The 21552-nt window shown below is 34.7% G+C and overlaps 1 protein-coding gene across 1 annotated transcript; it reads right to left on the bottom strand.

The window, feature by feature from the left end:
* Positions 1-4142: 4142 nt before the first annotated feature.
* Gmnc (geminin coiled-coil domain containing) lies at positions 4143-19851 on the bottom strand. The gene is made up of 5 exons (XM_046457798.2): positions 19467-19851; positions 17523-17697; positions 15754-15842; positions 14562-14678; positions 4143-13116 (listed from the first exon to the last, which is right to left on the bottom strand). The coding sequence occupies exons 1-5, from the start codon at positions 19467-19469 to the stop codon at positions 12496-12498; spliced, it is 1005 nt and encodes a 334-aa protein (XP_046313754.1). The 5' UTR covers positions 19470-19851; the 3' UTR covers positions 4143-12495.
* Between the last annotated feature and the right edge of the window lie 1701 nt (positions 19852-21552).

Below are 21552 nucleotides of genomic sequence, written 5' to 3'. Positions count from 1 at the left end.
AAAATTTCAAGGTGTTACCAATAAAATTTGTTTTTTCGATTCAGCTCAATGCACATGTGAGAATATTCAAATGAGTGTGTTGGTCATGAGATACAGCAAGGATGAAAACTTCCAGGATTTTCTAATGGATTGAAACCATATTTGCCTGAAGAGGCCAACAAAGTCACTGATTTGAAAATAATTATGTGCACGTAGGAAAAGAAGATAATGCAAGGATGGCTGGGTGCAGTGGTGCATGACTATAAATCCAGCTATTCCGGAGTCTGAGGCAAGAGGATAACAAGTTCAAGGCCTGCCTCTGCAATTTAGTGAGGCCCTGTCTCAAATTAAAACATAAAAAAGGCTGGGGCTGTAGCTCAGTGGTAGAGCAGCTGTGGGTTCAATCTCCAGTACTATAAAAGTGGGGAAAAAAGATATGCAATGATGTTGCCATTTTATCAGTATTTTTCTGCCAAACTTGTGGTCTATATATGAAGACATGCAAAATGGATTTCTATGCACCCAAAACAACATATAAGCATGATGCAGAAAATGGGATATTTTAATGCTTATTTTGCTCTATATTGAATCATAGAAAATTTTCAAAAAGAGAAGCATCACTAGAAAATGAGTGTGGATGTATTCTTCAAGGAGAACATGTCTTAAGAAAAAACAGCTATTTATCTCAATGCAAGGCTTCAAAACATTGTTAATGATCTTGGAAGTTGGTCAACACTTATAGACTACTGCTGTGTAATTGCCCATAATCTCTCCTTGTAATGTACTTTTTTGATGTTGAATGTTCAGGTTTTTACCACAATTTTTGTCAGCATTATTTCTTATAATTTGCTGTTATGTATTTCATCTTCATATTACTTTCCATACTGGAATTATAAATAGTGTAAATACTTCTAGGTGAATTATAATTTGTTTTATGCTTTTCTGCTCAAATTTGATTCTGCAAAAGTACATTATTACAATGTTGACTTAGTGTGGAAGTATTGTGACTTTACATTTAAAAAATTGAAAATTCTTTTGTAAATTAAGAAATGTCCTTTCTGTATCTACTTTGGTGACAGATAAAAATTTCTCAATCTCCAATCTTTGAGCAATTGGTTGTGTGATGTTGACCTATCATGTTTTTTGATGTCTCCTCAAAAAATGTAGGGTGTCTTTCACTGAATTTGATGATGGCATTTATTAAGCTAGGTGCACAACATTACTTCTCTTTGTGATTTTATATTTATCACTTTGTGACCTATTTTTGCCTTTTTTCTTTATTCTCTCTGGTACTGGGGCTGGAACCCAGGGGTGCTCTACCACTGAGCATCATTCCCAGCCCTTTTTATGCTTTATTTTGAGACAAGATTTCCCAGTTGCTGAGTCTGGCCTCAAACTTGTTATCATCCTACATAACCTCCCAAGTATCTGGGATTACAGGTGTGCTCCACTATACCTGGCTTGATCTATTTCTTTATGGATATGGTTTGTCTGCTCATAACTGTTATGCTTTTGCATCTGTTGTTAGAGTACCTCAGTGTGTGCTTGAAAAACAATATGTTGCATATTTTATTGTGAAAGGTAGTCAATGAAGCATTTTGTCATGTTTCTCAAATTTTCTTTTAAACATACAAAATATCTTTTAAAAAACATAAATGAACAACTGTTATGGTGACACACACCTGTAATACCAGAGACTTGGGAGGTTGAGGCAGTAGGATTGCAAGTTCAAGGCCAGCCTCAGCAATTTAGTGAGACCCTAAGTAACTTAGTAAGACCCCATCTCAAAATAAAAAATGAAAAGGGAAGGGGATATAGCTTAGTGGTAAAGTTTCCTGGATTCAACTGCCAGTGCCAAATACTACCACTATTACTATTAATAATAATAATAATAAATAAAGGAATTTCATTTTAAAACTTGGGTCCCATTCCCAGATATTTCACTTACTTATATGCATATATTCCTAAATTTAAAAATGAAATGTTAAATACTTCTGGTTTTAACCATTTTGGATAAGGACTATTAAACCTGTAATACAAAGAAAAATGTTAAAATTTAGATTTAACATTAAAATAATATTTCAGAAAGATGATAAAATAGTCACACCTCAGAAAAAAATTATATCCTAGGTAGGACTGTAGGACTTGATCATAGACACACTAGAAGAAAAAGAGAAAGCAGATGGTTATATATTTTTTATACTTTCTCTATTCTGGTTGAAATCTTGGAGAACAGAGCACATTAAAAAGATTAAGGTAAAAATCAATGACATAAAGAACAAAAAGATTACTTCCCAGCTTTCTCTGAGTTTCTGGAAAGAAATTGTGTATCAGGTTCTTTCTGATTTAGCAAAGTGAGCTTGGTGAATCCTTTCCAAAAGTTGAGTTTCATTTTACATTTTGCATCCACATAAAACTATAGAATGTTTATAAAACACAATGACTAAAACACGTGGGTTTTAGTCATTGTGTTTTATAAACATTGGCTGATTTTTGCTGTAAGTTTTATTGCATTTCCTATAACAATTTATAAAATTTATTTACATTTCTTGAAAACTTTTATCTACATTCCTGTATGTTTTCACTTTCGATTTTTGCCAACCCAGAAAGTAGTATTTAAATTTCATTAAATGAAAAATTGAAATTAATTTACTTGTGAAATATTTTAACAATTAGGAATCCATACTTGGGTATGGACTATTAGAATGACATAAGCAAATAAAGATCTGAAATTCTTATCACTAAAATCGTCATTCCATAAAGAAAGAAAATGTCTCAAGTATTTGTTGCTTAAATATCTAACTCAGTCACATAACTTTTTTCTTTTTCTTGTATGTATTTGATGATTCATTGATTTAGTAGGATGAAAATCCATCACTTGTTTGTGACCATGACTTCTGGTCATTACTTTTGTTTTTTATCTCTTTAGGTTTTCTGTGATTTTTTTTTTTTTGGTTTGGACAGTAACATAAATATACATGAAAATAAAATATCATGCAAAATTCTCCTCTCACTGCTCCCCACTTAAAACGTTTCTATTGTTTCTATAAGTTTTAGTTTTTTAGAAGTAATTTGTTTCATAAAATAAAGATGAGGTTAATTTTTTCATTTTATAACTTAATATTACTGATTTTCTTTTCCATGTGAAGAGTAAAATATGAAGTACATCAAATACACATACACACAATCACATACAATATGATATTAGGGACTCTCTTATAAAACTAATTTGTAGATGATTCATAGAACTTCCTTTCATAAGTTTCCTGTAAAATGTGGCCCATGAAAAAATGAGCATGGGCTGCATCTATAATGAGAAAATAATGTGGATTATTTATGAAATTAAACACTCAGAACTCAAAATTCAAGACTCTTATCAATTGACAGAATTAGCAAAAGAGTTAAGTGGTATCTGAGAATTTTTAGCAAAAGTAGTTAAATATGAGTTCTGTTGATTACAGTAATTATATTTGCTATTCTTCAATTAGAAAGTGAAATTTTCCATGTCCATCAAAATTTTCCTGAGTTTTTTTTTTTATTTCAGTGTATGAAAGACATGCCAAAAGCAAATTCACAGGTGTTTTAATATTTGATGCAAGATTTTGCATGATAAAGCAAAAAATTCATCAGGGGTTTCATTCTGAAACATTCTAATTCTTAAAAATTAGAAGTTAATTAAAATTTAGATGGAGAGTTTTCTGTTCACTGTTATTTCTACATACAATTTTTTTTTTATTTTTATGTAAATAGATCACTGAGAATTATAAGGCTTAGGGCATTTTTTCATTTTGCTATTTATGCACAAACTTTTAAAAGTTTAAATACTGTTTCACAAAGCAACTACAGTTCCAGGCATAAACTTTGGAAAATACATGTGTGTTTCCACAGTTTCATTATGTATAATAAGGAAAATTGAAAACAGCATTCATATATGAGAAATATTAGTTAAATATCTTACAGCATATTCACACAATTAACCAAACCACAACTAGTGAAAATCATATTGTGAAAAACAATTAACCTGAAAAAAGTTACAGAATTTCAAGAAAAAAAATTTTAAAAATATTTCATATCTATAACATTTTATTACTTATTTTCTAATATAAAATGTATAAATGCATATCAAATAGGTTAATTTGTGGCAATTTATTTCTTTTCTGACCATTAAGAGTGATACTTTAGTGATTCAAATTTGTTTTACTTATATTTTTATTACCAGCTGCAAATGAGCCTTGGTTCATCTCAAAAAGCCCACTCTAGTTCTCTCTTCAACTCATTTTTCACTCTCTACACCACTTGTCAGTGGTATATTGGCTTGACTAATTGTGATTTATATTATTTGGAATGAACTATCTATTTCTCCCTTTGTCTGAGTTCAACTTTACTGAATTACATTTCCACTTCAAGAGAAATATTAAGTCACTTTAGTCCATGAATCAGAGGCCAGGTAAGTTTTAAAATGCTAAGTGAAGTTAGCTAATCCCCAAAAGACAAATGCCAAATGTTTTCTCTGATATAAGGAGACTGATTCATAGTGCGATAGGAATAAGGAGCATGGGAGGAATAGACAAACTCTAGATAGGGGAGAGGGGTTGGAGGGGAAGGGAGGGGGCACGGGGTTATAAATGATGGTGGAATGTGATGATCATTATTATCCAAAGTACATGTATGAAGACACAAATTGTTGTGAATATACTTTGTATATAACCAGAGATATGAAAAAATGTGCTCTATATGAGTAAGAAGAATTGTAATGCATTCCAGTAAATAACATGGCTATTTATTTAATAAATAAATAAAATATAATATTTTAACTGATTAATTTGGTAATCTTATAACTTATTCCCCTCCCTCAGTGTGGGCTAAACTTGTGGTTCAAGGCACATTAGAATGGAGGAAGGTCCACTTTTGACAAATCTGCTTCCTTCTTTTAAGATGATGCACATCTACATAACCAGATGAAGTTTAATCTCTTCTTATTCACAGTTGTGGTCTCCCTAGGTGAAATGACTGGTTGCTGGTGTCCTTCCTCTCTGTAACAGGCATTCAGATGCTGTGTTTTCTTTATATTGTGGAAATATGTCCTGGTTAATTGCAGTAATTTATGATTTTATCTATTGTTCCAGCATTCCTTCCAGTTTACTATTTGTCATGTTTTGGGCAATAAATTAGATAATTATACTTTTGTGAGATGCCTTTATGACATCATTTTAGGACCCAAGAACTTCCACATAGCTTTGGCTTGACCACATCAATCTGCTCCTCTTCTCCCCACCTTCAGCTCACACTGCCAGATGTCGATTCTGGAGCTTCTTGTTACTTACGCCCATTACTTTAGAGATGGGTGAGACCAGGTACACTTGGGATGTTTTAAAACCCAGAAATGAGAAATTCTATAATGTTTGTTCTGCCCTAGGAATCCCTGTCTTAAAGAACTCAGAGGATCCAGGTTACTCTGCTGCCTCATCTTTGTTGCCCTGCATTGCATATTGTGCTTCTGCATCAGTGTCTAGTTAAGGAAAAAACCATTCATATACCCTTCCTTTCTTGCTGTCACTCCTACTCTTCACAGGATTCTCTTGAATGTCTTCACCTACATTCCCACCCTCCCTCCTGTAGTGAGAAAGGGATTTGGATAGGTACTCTTCCATTAATATTCCAAAAAGATGATGCCCCCTGCCATGTAATCTCCTTAGTCCTCATGCTGTATGTGCAGTACATATTAGATTTTCAAAAAAAGTACAACATCAGTTTGTTTTAAAAAGAACTTAGGGATTTGAAAACATCTCATAGTTTGTCTATGAAGGTTTCATTTTAGTCTGAAGAAATTCAGAGCACTGTTAAAGAAAATCTATAAAAGTTGAAGGTTTTTTTTCCCTTTTTATTAATTACTGTACTAGAACCAGTATAAATAATAAAATATGAAAGATTTATATGATATGAAGAGAAACCAGACTCTAATGGAAACTGTATAAATAAGCATGAGAGATGATGCTTTATTTCAAGGATAAAACTAACATGTGTAAGTTTTTGTTCTTGCCCTTTTGGGCTCAGTATATGTTACCTCCATTTGTATTTACAGAACATCCAAAGAAGCAGAAGTGTGTCTCATTATACAGAAACTTCTGCTGAATCCCCAGAATACATGCTTTATTTTATAAAACGCTACCCTGCAGCCACCTGGGCTAGTTTTCATTTCCCCAATAGGCCCTATACCTTTTCTTCTATTTTTCCTTTTACCTCTATCTGTATTTGTTGCCAGTATAATTTGATGAATGTCTCTAACATCACGCCATCAATGAATCCTTTCCTAGTTTCTCTCTACTTATCAGCCTTTAGACATGGACTACAGTCCCTAAAATATAAGATCACATTTTGAACACAAAAGGAAAACATTGAATATTCATTTAACTGAGTCAGTAGAAATAGCTGTAAATTATTTTGGAATGCTATATTTTATGAAGTATGAAGTTTTTCATTTGAGAATTTAAAATGTATATTTTACCCTGTATGAAGGATATATGACAGAATCTGAATTCATTCTGTATTGTTTCAAAAGAAGGAGTATGTTAATTAAAATGATTGTCTAAATTTGGAGTGAGGACGATAGGATGGATTTGGTGGGACTAGTGGTAGTCCTTAAAAGAAAAGGAAGAAAAGGCTAAGTCTCTGGCAATATGTGCTCTAATTCTCAATGGAGGCTAGGATGACTGAGCTATACTCCCAGCTCTGCCAGGTAGGTGGGGCCATGGGCGGTTCTGTACAGATGTCACTTTCAGATTGCATCTGGAATGATCTCCCCTGTGAGCCAGGGATGGAGGGAGGATGACATTGTGGCTTCTGTGAAGTGGCAAATCTCAGGAGACAAAAATGAAAGGAGGACATGTTTGGATCTTTTGCCTCATTGTGTCCAGGTGTTCTGGTTTCTCACAGCACATTCATTAAAGAGCTTCTCTTATTCTCAGATTCACTGCAACTGGAGGGCTCTGGGGGAACATTACCTTCAGAAAATTCCTGAGAGAGCTGGAACTTATCCCAGGGGGACTATCCTTTTGGTTTTAAAGACTCTTTTGAAATGAGAAATTACCTTGAAATACTTTCTCTGCCTTTTTATAAACCTTGAATAGAGATGAGAGGGAAAATCTGCTGTGTTCCTGAAAGTTACCATTTAACTCCTGATTTCCAAAAAGAGAAGATAGAATGTCCATGGTGTGTCTGAACCAGTGGGTTCAGCATTGTAAATATCATGATTTTACTTTCCCCTGGTGTTAAACCTAAAAGGATTGACTGGGAAGGGAATAATGCCATCACCTGAAGAAGTATATAAAGTCTATTTCCTATGACAAGAGGAAGAGAAGCTTCATAAGGATTGCTTATACATAGCTACTCTAGGCATGAATATTAGCAGTAGTAATTGGGAAAGAATTTCTCTTTTTGCCTTTAAGAAGCATATTAGTACTTTTGACCATGATGCCTTTTCATGCTTTGCCACTCCACTCTAGTCATACCAATTTTTGAAATGGGCTTCAAATTACACACTACTTTACTTCAAAATGATGGAAGGTGAATTAGGTCTCTTGTGAACAATGTCTGTTAGCAATGATGGAATTTTTAAGCTATGAAATAGACCTCCAATGACAGTAAAATAAAGATTTAAGAACCCCTCTATACTTGCGGGGCCTCTGTATCTGAAGCCTGTAATACACTGTAATAGCCAGTGGCCTATAAGTATGTTTATTGGTCCCCAAAATGATTATTATGTCTTATAGTAGAAAGAGCATTAGATCTAAAGTCAATGCCAGAGCATTTCTTAGGCTTCACCTATTTATTATTTTATTACCTGCACAACACTTCAGACCAGGTTTTTTATCTTTCAAATGAAATTCACACTATCTAATTCATCCTGATGATCTGTGTTTAATAATCTGTATTGACTACATTCATATTCAAAAGTTATTTAGAGCAAACAAGTGTTTAAGCACTATTCTCTAAGGAAAAAAAAATCAAACAGCCCTGTTTAAAAAAAAAAAAAAAAAACAACTAAATAAAATCAGTGTTATCCATCAATGATACCAAAAGAATGTCCAAATAGAAAGGGTTAATGGCCTGATATGCAAATCCCAAACATTTTCTCTTGATATTATTCTCCCCTTTACTGTTACATAGTCTAGATAATGGCCTTAAGGAAATCCTGCTCACAATTCTCACATGCAGATAATCCAGTATGTTCACAACTATCCATGGCATAAGTGAGACCAGTCTGGAACCTTTAACTCAAGTTTTACTCATTTAACAGGATTATAAATTGGAAGAATAAGGAGAATGTCCAAAAATAGAAAATATTTTATGAGATGTAGCTTCCTTTTCAAACTCACAGAGCTGGTTTCTTTATTACTTTTGTGTGCTTTTATTTTTATCACCATTCAAGAATCCATCCCCAAATACCACCTCCCTTGAAATCCCAAACCAGATTCTTGACAGTACGCTTTGGGTATATAGAATCAACCATAATTCCATACTTGCAATGTGGATGTTTTCATTATGAGAGCCTTTACACCCTTGCTTTAATCAATCATGTTGAAGTTATGTTTCTCTCATTTATACATAAGTTAATTTTAATACATATACCCTTTTATATAACATCATCTTTATATCTTCAGCAGAGCTTGACACCAGCTATATCTATTGAATAATTGCCTCAGTTATTAATCATACTACTATTTCACACATTTGTAAATTGAAATACATATTTTTATGACATAGGATTTATAGGAGAAACAAAACCTTTTTCTTAGTTCATTGCTCCATTCACTGAAAACATGTTTCCAAATTAAGGGCTGAACATAAAATTAAATGACTTGTCATTTATTTATTAGTCATAAGTTCATCACAAAATTGACTTCCATAATTTAAAAAAGTTCAAATCAAAAAGAAACATAGCATCTAAGTGCTTATTCTTAAGTGTTGAATTATATTTTACATTTGCAGAATATCCAATATAAGGATTAAAATTGAATGTTTATGTTCATGTAACAAAAAGATAGATAAAAATATGAAAAGATTGTTAAGAAATATAATCATACCATAAACTTCTAACATGAAAACCAAATATATGTGGTTTTATTTAAAAAAATTAAAATTAGGCATTTACTATTTAACAATATGTGAATCTTTTGGTAAATTGAAACAAATATCTAATTGCATACCTGAACTTTACAGGCAAAAAATTATACATTTAAAAAGTTATCAGTGGATGGCCAAGTGCCAGGTGCATACTTGTAATTCCAGTGGCACCCGAGGCTGAGGCAGTTTAAAGCCAGCATCAGCAAATTAGCCAGGCTCTAAGCAACTCAGCATGATCCTGTCTTTAAACAAAATATTTTAAAAAGGCTAAGGATGGGGCTTAGTGGACAAGCATGCCTGGATTCAATCCCTAGTACAAAATAAAAGTAGTTATCAGTAAATGTACTAACTATATTTTCTGCTATACCTGTGGTACTTCAATTTATTGTTGAATTCATTTGTCATATTTAAAAACATATTCTGCTTTCTTCAATTACATCAAGTACATTAAAGTCTTTTTATTTATTCACATTCTTTAATCTTTTCAAAATTATAGTTTAACATCACTGCAATTTTAAGTAACCCTACTTATTAAACATCACCTATAGAACTGAGACTTTCCAATTGTCCATATTTTCCAGATACTAGTAAGACACAGGATTGTTTTCAGAGTATCAGAGGACATTGGAAGTGTCATCAAATTTAAAAAAATTGAATTCTAATTTTTCTGTGAGATTAAGTAAGAGAGTGCTGTACTCCTAAGGCATTTTTCTCTTCAGGCCACCTAACATGGGAAAAATCATTAATGTATCCTAGAGGAGAGAAGGAACCATTAAATTCTGAGGATATTAATCTGGCCATATCATATGTCATACAAAAGAGAGTCAAATATACAGGATTGTGGTCACAAAAATCCAGGAGAAAAAAGTCCATTATTAAAAATGTTATGTACAATATAAAATTATTCATCATAATCACAAAGGTATTTAGTTTCATTTCCCACTTTATCTTAATAAAATATTAACTGGTTTACTGGAAATGCATGATAAAACTATAAAAGTTAGAACATATACTTGAGTGAAACGAATTTCCAATTTCTCAAACATTAACAAAATAATTTTGTATACATTATTCAAATGAATATCAAATGTTTATAAATATAATTGCAAACATATGTGGTAATTTTCTTCCATACTATCATTCATGATATGAGTTAGAAGAAGATATCATAATTTGCCACATAAATGTCCTATAGTTTCTTTAACCAGGCTGAAACCAAGTTTCATTTAAAAGCTTTCAAAAGCTTTGATATTTTTGGTGACTTTTTTATGCACCAAATGCACTGTGAGAAGCCTGGGTGTTTCCTCATGGTAATTAACATATAACATGGCACATGGATATTGCAAAATAAATATGTGTTAACTGGTAAATTTTGTTTTACAGCTTGATTATAAGAGTTTTTAAATAGTTCCATTGCTTACTCAATTCCTTGTGTAGTAAAGTATAATCAATTCTAATTATAAATTTATTATTCTAGAGATAAATTTCACCCACAAGAGGCATAGATACCAGAATGTAAAAGGTACTTTTTGTGTTTTGGGGGGTTTGGGGGGGGGAGTAGAACATATGCTATCTCTTCCTTAGTTTTAAAATATTCCCGAGAATAATATTAATTACTAATTTGTATTCACCTTCATGAATTATAAAGAAAACTAATGGGTAACAAAGCTTTATAAAATAGATATTTGCTCACACAACATAAATAAAGCAATGATCAAACACAAAAGAAATGTCTTGGTTACAAAGAATTCCAAATGGCACACACAAAGAAGTTGATTGTGCATAGTGAAGTATTGAGAGGAGAATAGAAAGAGAAAGATGGAGATGGCTTTCAACCTGGTGAATTTAATCATGTTGTCCAAAAAAGCATAGGTGCCCGACATTGATGCATAGTTTATTCTGGGAACAATAGGGAGCTTGAAGGATGGAAAGGAAGGAAACAGTCAAGAGCACCAAAAATATTCTTAAAAAATTTAGGAAAGAAGAGATCTTTGATATCATGCTTGCATTCGCTCTATTCACATTTACTTACAAATTAAAATGTATCTTTTTTTAGATAGAGGTTACTCTCACACAGACTGAATCAACCTGCAAAGTGGGCTCATACTGGAAAAAAGAATCCTGTGATCAGAGAAATGATTTCTAATGCTGATTACAAATGACTCATATTTATTTTTCTATTTTTTCCATTGCAGATAAAGTTCACCCTACCTAGTATATGCAGTACCTTTCTAAGAGAAAAATGGCCTTGAATGACCAAATAGAAATAAATCTGATGGGATCCAGACTTCATTCATAGAATGTTAGAAGTTATCTAATCAAGTTCTGTATTCCACAGCTGGGAAAATTGAATTTTCATACCAGGAAATAGCTTTCTCAGGGATGACAGCAGATGAATGGCTCTAGGTCTCATGAGTGTGGGCACAGGGCCCAAACTGCTCACATTTTATCACCATCCTGAATTACAATGCCTGTTACACAGTGAGCATGAGGTATTCTATAGATATTTTAGGTGAATTGCATGAATACATGACTGACAGAAGAAATGAGTGTGACATTGTCAGAGCTGGGCTAGTGATGAGTTTGCCAGCATCTGTGCAGTTTAAGATGATGATTTGTTGTGTAACAGTTCCTCAAAAATATCATTTTTGAGCCATGTCAGTTAAAGAAACAATGGCCAGGTGCCAATGGAAGCAGGTATTGGGACATTTTGAAGTAACTTTAATTCTTTTTAACTTTTGTCATTTTTCAGTGGTATTGCTTATCAGTGGAGTCACAGCCGTCTTAGAGATGTTTTGCCAAAGCCACCCTGCAACACTTGACTCTTTGAGCTGCCCTGGACATACTGTTACTCATATCCACAATACTTCTTCAGCAGTGGTGATGGGCAGACACTTGCTTTTACCCTACCTCTAACAATTTAAACAACCAGGAGGAAGTACTTGAAACAAAAATAGGGCTCATTCTAAAGGCAGTTTTCAGAAATAAAGAAATGTAGAAGAGGGAGAGAAATAAAGACCATACATATTTAAACTACTTGACAAGAGAACAAAAGGTGTTAAACAGGTCATGATAAGCAAAGTATATCTAGGTCTTGAAGAAATCTACAGAAGATTGGAAAACACCTTTTCAAGTACAGGGCAAAGAGAAGAAGTTGATAGCAGACCTTGATGTGCAAACTAGTCAAGTTCAGGTGGAGGAAGAGCATATGCCTCTCATATGGATTCTTGGAAGCTATTCCCTACAAATTTAAGTGGTAGTTGAGAGTAACATTTAAAGTGGCTAAAGATTGTCTGGGCAATAGCTTCTGTGCTCCACATAGTCAGGTTGCAGTGTAAGAGAGGTCTTTGTAAACAGAGTTCCTGGCAGTGCTCTGTGATACAAGAGGGGTCACTAAGGCTGTTTAGGGACCCAGGCAAACTTCCAGCCTCCTTCTTCATCTCTACACACAAAGGCTTGTCCCTGGTGGAAGGAATGAGTTTTGACATTACAGTGAGGACTCAGGGATGTGGAAAATGCCATCTCTGTCTTGTTGGGTGACACATCAGCTGGATGATAAGGAAGTGTTTGCACCTCTGTTGGGGGATTTGAAAGTTGAGAAAAGTAGTGGAAGTCTTCCCCATGGCTGGCAGTGCTGTGCAAGGGGGTTGTTCTTTCACCTCCATAGTTGATTGGCACATCCTCTCTGGGGACATTTTCATAATCAATGGCATCACTCGGAAAATGAGAGTATGTGCTAGTCACTCTTCTGGGATGAGAGGAGAGGGCACTGTAGTTAGCTGATGAGGTGTCATCAATGGTGTTGAGGTCTTTCAATCCAAGTGTTTGAAGCACCCAGGGATCAACATGGGGCCCAGGTGGTTTTTCACAGTTAGCAAACTCACTAGAGAGGTTTCTCTTGACATTTTTGGAATGGGGGATCTCAGCAGGAGAGTATCCCTGCTCTTTGTGTTTCCTCTTCCCCTTTCTGAATTTTCCACACACTTTGGAGAACTCATCTGATGACAACAATTTCTGAAGAAGTGACATTTGAAAATTATACTTCCTTTAAGTATCTACTAGTTACCCTCATTCTTTAGAAAAATGGTTAAATTTCTAATATTTTTTCACATACAAGTAAAATGGATTAGATTAGTGTCTGTTACTAAAGTAAAATCCATGATAACATCTTATTTTTTAGGAACCTGAATTCATTTCTTACTCTTAGTTTGAAACTTGAAAAAAGCAGATAATGTCTTGAAGATTTCAAATCAGGGAAGTAATATTTTTTTCAATGATGACAATAAAAGCAATTGTTTATTGAATTATCACTGATAAAGTAAACAAATTATCATCTGTTATAATTTATGAATAATTGATCACATGCTCTATTTCTTTGGATATAGATACTCTTAAAATCTCCATTAATGAGGAAACTAAGGCACAGACATATTTGTGACTTGCTAAGTATCCCTTAGCCTAGAATTAAACCTAAGTTATCTGAATATAGACAGAACTCTTGTTTAAACACTATACAACATTCCTTATGTTATTTCATTAACTTTCAAAGCAATCCCTTGAAAAAAGTTATTATATTAAACCTTGGAGAACTGAGGTCAAGAAAGGTAAAGCTAATTAATGTCATTTAATAATTTAATAAAGTCTTTTTCAAGGAATGGTGGCTAGAGTTAGAAGCCAAGGCTAGTCCTTTTTTTATGAAAGCTTACTATACAGTAAAGTAGTCAAATCGAATATCTTTTCTTCTCTGAACTGTTAGATTCAGTAAAAGCAGCAGACACATAATCAATTTAGATTACATAATATCAAATAATAGTTTGTCTAAGAGTAAAGTAAAAATTGGTCATAGAAGCAAACACATACTACGAAAAACACAAAACTAAAGAAAAAAGGAACACACAGAGACTATAGGCAAGCTATCTTTGAGTTAGAAATAGCTCATTTAAAAGTGTAAGAAAAATGTGAATAAAAGATAATGTAACTGTATATACTGAATTGCTGCTCAAGATACTAGGCTCCAGTTATCATCACAGCATCTTAGATTGAGAGAGATTTTTCACGGATTTTTAGTTCTTGTAGCTACAGGTAACCAAATTCCTAATTGAGAATGATTTTCCTAAAGCCAGAAGATAATTAAAACAACTGAGTTTTTAAATCTATGATTTCCACCTAACTCTCCTTTTGATCAACCTGTTTCCTCAGCAATCCCTAGCTTTTGATATATAAGAAACTCCTTTTGTAATAATGTCTGGATAGAATCTGCAATCTAGATACTTCTAATAAATGATACATAAAAGTTCTAGTGAAAGTCATGTACTTCCTTAAGAAATGTTATCCATTCTATTCACATATCCTATGACATGTTGTTGAGTACACTTCTTGCTTTTAATTAAGAAATTTTACATTAATGGTTTCCTTTCTTAAATCACTGCCCTGATCTTATAAAAAAGATTATTACACACCTTGGCCTTTTCTTCAAGACATTTAACCAAAGTAGAATTCAGGTATTGTCTGAGGTGATTATTCTCTTCATGTAGCCTAGCAAGTTCTTCTTCCTTCTGAACCAGAGTATCTTGGAGCTGCAAAAAGCAGACAATGGTGAAGGTTGCTCCACGGTATTGACTTTGTAACATTATAATAATGCCACTGTGCCTCAGCCTTCTTAAACTTGATTATTCTTCTGTTTGTTTTATGAACACAATTTCAGGGAGTTCTCGTCCTCCGAGACTGAAATCAACAACCCCCAACCACCTGATTGTTCAGTTTTGTGCTCTGAATTTTTCATTCATTACAAAGTATTTGAGGGTATTATATGACTTTTAAAATTTTAACCACAAGGGAGTCAGGTAGGTGTAAAGGAAAATGAGCAGCATTCAACTGTTTAAATATAGAAAAAGGTGTTTAGAAAGGTTTACCATTTCTCCTTCCTTACACATTAAAAGAAAGAAAGAAAGAAAGAAAGAAAGAAAGAAAGAAAGAAAGAAAGAAAGAAAAGATGGTTGACTTGTGCCACACTCAGATTGATCTGCCTGTATGTTCAGTAGATCATATTACTTTGGGGGAACAAATAAGAACAAAATATGGAAAATGAAACAATATCTGGAAAAAAAAAAAAAAACCTTTGTCATCATCATTAATTCTCCAGGCAATTATCCATGTTTATCATTTTAAAATACTGACATGATTCCATTTGGTCTTTCCATTAGCCCTCTGAGATATGCCGCATAAATATTCCAATTTCACAGATGAAGAAAAGGTGGACGTGATAGGTCACACAGCTAAAATGTGATATAGTCAGAGCCTGACTGCATGTCTTCCTCAAGTGTTATTTGTGTATATGAGTGTGTCTGTGTGTATTGGGGGGGTTGAGACAGAAAGAGAGAGAGAGAGAGAGAGAGAGAGAGAGAGAGAGAGAGAGAGAGAGAGAGGAAAATAAAGAAGGAGGGAGGGAAGAGAGATTGTTCATCTAACTCCTCTCTCTCTCTCTCTCTCTCTCTCTCTCTCTCTCTCAACACATGCTCATTTTAGTTCTAAAGTGAGTTAATGTGAATTTTAAAAGGAAAAAGGAGCAGCATGAACTTAAGGGAGGATGCAAGTGGAGAATGGACTGCAGGATGCATGGCCAGTCTCAATGTTCTGACTATCCACACATACCTGTTTATTTCTGTAGAGCTGTGAGGAAAGCTGAGCTTCTTCCCAGGAACATGAGTCCAGAATAGGAAAACTCGAATTAGAAGATGACTCTATGAGAAAATACAAAATGGGTAGCATAGAAAACACACTTTTGACTTATGTGCAATGAACTCACTAAACCATCCCCAAAGTGCAATAGGTTCAATTACCTTTCTAAAAATAGCTGTTGCTTCCTCACAATAGAACAAAATATTTAAAGCTTTCAGAAGAAGGAAGCAAGCTGTGACAGACAAATATTTATACAATCTATGCCAAAGTGGTTAAAGAGGTGGGATTTTTTTTTTCTTTTTGGAACTAAGTGGTCACATTCTTCCCTTTATATGTATATTCTTGTTGGTTAAATTAATAAAGACTCTCTCAGCTGCATCATTAATTCATTCAAATGTTTATTAACCATTCCCTCCCACTAGGCATAATATTGCAATCCCACTATCTTTTTATAATTTTTGTTTTATTTTCTAAGCTTCAGCACTTAATAATATAGTGTTTGGCTTGATAATCTAATAACATTTTAATGCTATTATTTCCCTTTCTGTCACCTACCTGTTAAATCTAATGGATAGAATTCAGAATTTGATGTAGTAGCAATTTCTACTTTTAAATAATTTGTACCTTGTTTCTCTGAAGACCATGATAAAAATTGCAAAATTCTACCTTCTATGTTTCAACTGTTTTCATCTGTATATTTTTTTATGCTTTTACAAAATGTTTTTTCATATTTGACAGCAAGCTATGCCTGTTAATCAAAAGCATTTGGGCATGCTTAATTGGTTTTTTACTTTATTCCCCCTCATTAATACCATTCTCTTTCCCTGTTCTACTTAAACTGCTGTTACTGAAGTATTTTTTATTAAAATAGAGTAATGAGTAAGAAAACAGTAATCCAATTTTATAAACAGTTTGGGTTCAGATTTTGGGCATTTTTGTCTTTGCTGTTGCTTATAATGAAAAAGTAAAATTGAAAAACTTTATCCATAATATGTAAGTGTGCTTCAACATTTTTAGGTTTTCATTTTTTGTGTGCCTTTCCTTAACCCCTGTGTCCACCAAAGGAGCATATGGCAAACAATAGTATAGGTATTTAATTCTAAGATATCTAAAACTTTTTAGAAAAACTTGACTATTTATACAGAAATTCATTTAATTTTATAAAAATGCTCACTAACCTTCAAGTCAAGATTAATACCATCCATAATTTTCCATCAATGTTATACTTCCCTCCCACTTTGAAATCCTGTGTGTGTGTGTGTGTGTGTGTGTGTGTGTGAAACAGAATAATTGTTTCTACTTATAAGGCATTGTCTATAGAATCTCCTCTATGAAATAAAAGAGGAAGTTATTCATTCTTGTTTCTTTATCATACTTGGGAAACTTTCCTGAGTTTCAAAAGAAATGTTGTAACTAGTATCTTGACTCCAAAAACATTCTACTAGGATGTTGTTTATAAAATATGACCCAGAAAGGTTCTTTTAGTGAGTTGGGAATCTCCAAGTACTATAAAGTAGAGGGAGAAACACGTGTTGTCCAGCAAGAAAGAGGAAGAATCTCATTTTCACTATTTGGCAAGTACAAAATAGCAGAAGTTAAGGTTGTAAAATTCAAGACTCTTTGGAATAACTTAAATTTTTTATAACATCCCGTTTTCCAGAGTCCCAGACCATGATGCTTTGCAGCCACATTGCTTGAAAAGGGCCCCAGGTCTACCACTAAAGCAGAAGAGCAGAACTTACCCTGTGCCTGTGGTGCTTGTTGGGGCTCACTGTTGTCCAGGAGACCAGCAGCCCAGAAAGAGACCCAAGTCTCCGTGGAAACGTCAACACTAGTTTCTGACGGTGTAGTGGAATACGGGCAATTATAACTCTGGTCTCCTGCAAAATACTGGTCTTGGCAAGGCAGAATGGTGTTCTGTGAAATTCAGTATAAGGAGTTGGGGTGGAGGGGGGTGTCCCAGGAGATTGGGCGATGGAGATGTGGAGGGAGAGAAGGGTGGGAGAAACACACAGAAATTACATGCAGTTAATCAAGAAACAGTGAAGGTGTTAAATTTAGATCCAGATTAAATTTTGAGTGGTTTAATTATAATAACTAAAAAGGAATCGGCTCCTATGACTTTCCTAACATTTCCACAGGTCTCTTGAACAAAGAATAGACTACTATTGGATGAATCATATTTATATTTTCCTTTGTAATGCCTAGCTCACCTAATAAGCCAGTCAGAACTATCTTAATTATATTTCTATTTCTAATCACCTTGGAAGACAAAGAACCAATTAAAAATGATGAAAAAGTAGAATGTGGCATCTTATAGACTAACTTCTGAATCAATAATTGTCTTATGCTTCCCTTCCTCTTCTCCTCCAAACTAACCTTCTGTTGGATTTTTTGGGAATCTGAATAGAGATACATACAAACACATGCTGTGTATAAAGTATATGCATATATATATATATATATATATATAATGTATATATGTGCATATGCATATATATATATATACATACACATACATACAGTTATGTACATACATATACATACTTGTATAATATACATACATATAGACATATGCATATATAGACATAAGTGCATATGTATATATATGTTCTATCTCTGTTCTATAGATAATTAAATAAACTTTGTTCCTTGTAGGTACTTAAATAAACTTTGCCCCAGCTCCAGTCAGAGGAGCGTAACATCACTCCAAGTAAACATCTAAAAGCTGAAAGAAATAAGCAAAGACTGCAAGCTCTAGATCTCTCCATCACTAGGGCTCAATGTCCTTGCAAAGTTATCCTGCCACCACTAACTGCCTGGCGTGTGTTCTCACTGTGTTCTGATTCAGGGAGTACCTTCCTGCCTGCCACTTCTCAAACCTCAAACATACACTCTTTCCAAATCTCCAAACAAGGACAAGTATGCAGCCTTCCTGGGTTAATTTGTACAACAGTCCATTCCTAATTATTTGTCAATGTTTAATCAGGTAAAAGCCATTTATTCCAGCAGAGCCTAGGTTTAGATAAACTCTGTTTGACTGCTACGAATCTTTTGTTGGCTTGAGTACTTTCTTGGTCATAACATAAACAGAAGGGGGGAAAATGAGTCAATTAAGTCACACTTTGTTAATGTTCCCAGTGAGTTAAGTCTTGGAAAAGAAAAAAAAAAACAGTTCAGAAGCAAGTGCAGCTTGGGGAGTGCAGACCAAAGAAGTTAAGCCAAAAGTTTATCAAGAGCTATTTTTCTTGTTTTCATTTTAAAAGCATGTTTGCAGACTCCTTCCTTGAGATTATTATTGGAATCCGAGCTAAACTATTAAGCAATTGACACCTGAGAAGAAAACAAACCCCAAATACTCTTACAGTAGTTCAACTCCAAGTGTTTGCAAATATGTGCATAATCTGGAAGAAGAGGAGGAATGAATAGTAAGTGCAGGTGAATAGGTGAAATTTTGGGGAAATATGAAGAATAAAAATAACAGGGAGAAAGGCAGTGGGAAAGGAAGGGAGAAAGAGAGAGAAGACAGATGATAATAAAAAGGAGACAGGAGAGGATCTATTTTAATTGGTAGATAGCAAAGAAAGCTTGCTCCAAAAATGGAATAAATTCTCAGTGCAAAGTTTATTCGCTTTCAGAGCCCCAGGTTTTGCCAGAGGACTAGCAAACGCCGGTTCCTCACTTACCATATTGCAGTGGAAGAAAGCGCTGAAGAAACTGAGCTCACACTTAACTTTTTCTTAAAGCCAGTGGGAGCTTTAAATGGAATGAAGGGAGGAACTATGAGAGGCGAGTTCTAATCTGCGGGAGCCGGTGACGCTAGGGGCTCCTGGCGAGCGCTGCCCTCTGATTTGGTGGGAGGCTGTCAAACAGGTGACGTGAGCTTGCAGACACCAGCTGAAGCCAGAGTCACTCGCACTCCCGGCGACCACGACAGCAGGATCTGGGACCTGCGGGTTGAGCTCCCGGCCTGCTCTTGGCTACCGGGTATGCTGCGCCTCTTCAAAACCCGCGCGCCTATGCGCGCTGGCTGCGCACCTGGCGCGGACGTCAGAGGCTGGTGGTGGCAGCGCAGCCCTGAGGGACCCTAAGGCCAGCGCTTCCTCCTGTGCCACACGCGCAGCCGGGCAGGGCAGGGCGGGGCGGAAAGTCTGCCTGGGCTATGGTGAGGGATGGCAGGTCTCAAACCTGTATTTCAGGGATGGGGCGGCACTTGTGGAAGCCAGTCCTACAGCCCCAGAGCTAGTATTATGCCTATCTATCTTTTGACCACATGATAACAATTTAATGCCAACTTGTATTATGTTGTAAATTTATTTTAATTAATTTATTTTCCCTATTTGATGGACCTTATTTTGCCCAATTCCGGAAGTGGAGGTGACATATTTCAATTCTAGAATATAAATTCCCCAAGAATAGCCATTTCTGCTCACTGCTGTCTCCAAAATGCCTGGCACAATTTCTGACACATAATAAATGCTCAGTAAAGATTTGTTTAAAAGAATGAATTAAGCTACACATTTCTGAAATCTAAAGCATCTTTCTCTGTGTAGGTCTAGCCTCACAACTATATTTATATAAAATAAATTCATTAAGAAAAAATAGTGTAAGCATTTAATTTCCTCTGTCTTTTCTCTTACATTTGATTCTCACAATTCCTAAAATACTATGCCTACCATAGAAAGAAGAGTAACAACATCTTTGAAACTATTTATCTACAACTAATAGTAGCTTCTCATTTCAATTTACCTTCTAATTAGATATAAAATACTTGATGATAGCCATAGGAGAAAGGATACTTATTGTCCTTGTTACATCCACTAAGGAAGGAAGCACTAAGGTTAAGAAAACTCACCAATGTTAACACAATTGGGAAGTGGCAGGCTTTGGATTTGAACCTCTGACTAACTACTATGCCTATGGCATTTGACTTTAACTTCTCTCTATTGCATGTTATTGCTGTTGATCAATGGGCATTGTTATGGACTAGGTTGTGTTCCCCATAAGTCATATGTTGAAGCCCTATACCCAATGTTACTGTATTTCAAGACAGGTGTAGGAACTGAAAATAACGTCGGATTCTGGCTTGCACATCTACTCGGGCTTTGACCTTTCTTCATTGTTCTTTGTACTCTACTCATGACCCTTAGCACTCAGCAAAATGACTAGGACAGAATGGATGTTAATTAAGTACTATATATCCAAAATTAAGAAAGGAAAGGAGGAGGAAGCTGCTTCTCTTGGTGCAGTCCTTTTTTCCTGCTTCAATGACATTTGTTTGAAAAACACTTTCAGATTAATAGTAGTAGGTTTGGGGATCCCTGCCTGGAATGTGGATGAACTGGATCAGTCAACACTGACTCATTTCAGTTTGTGACATGAAGGACTGGTCCATCTCTGCTCTAACTATAACAAGAAAAAAAGATGTAATGGCTGTAAGGCCCTGAGATGATGGGTAAGGAGAACATATCAAAATGCATTTAATTTGTAAGAATCAGTGATCTTTTTCAATGCAAAGAACTGTTCATGCTTTTAGTCCTGCCAACAACACAATCTGTTTGGCAAAACCCTCATTCATTTTGTGATGAGCAGCAGGGACAGAAAAAGGAGGATGGAGTTGTGTTTTTGGAAACATTGACAAATGACACAGGAGCCTCTGCAAGATAGATTTTCTTTTGGCTCCAAAAATGATACAAAGTAGGTAATTGACTAAACATGGTATGCAAAAAAGGACTATAAGCTTTGCATCAAAATATACCCAGATTTCAGCTT

Source organism: Marmota monax, unplaced genomic scaffold, assembly GCF_021218885.2.
Source record: "Marmota monax isolate L192 unplaced genomic scaffold, Marmota_monax_Labrador192_F-V1.1 WCK01_AAM20220418_F8-fsc00052, whole genome shotgun sequence".
In the NCBI taxonomy this organism is placed as follows: Eukaryota; Metazoa; Chordata; class Mammalia; order Rodentia; family Sciuridae; genus Marmota; species Marmota monax.
The sequence above is the reverse complement of the archived record's forward strand: the minus strand, read 5'-3'. Positions and strand labels throughout refer to the sequence as shown.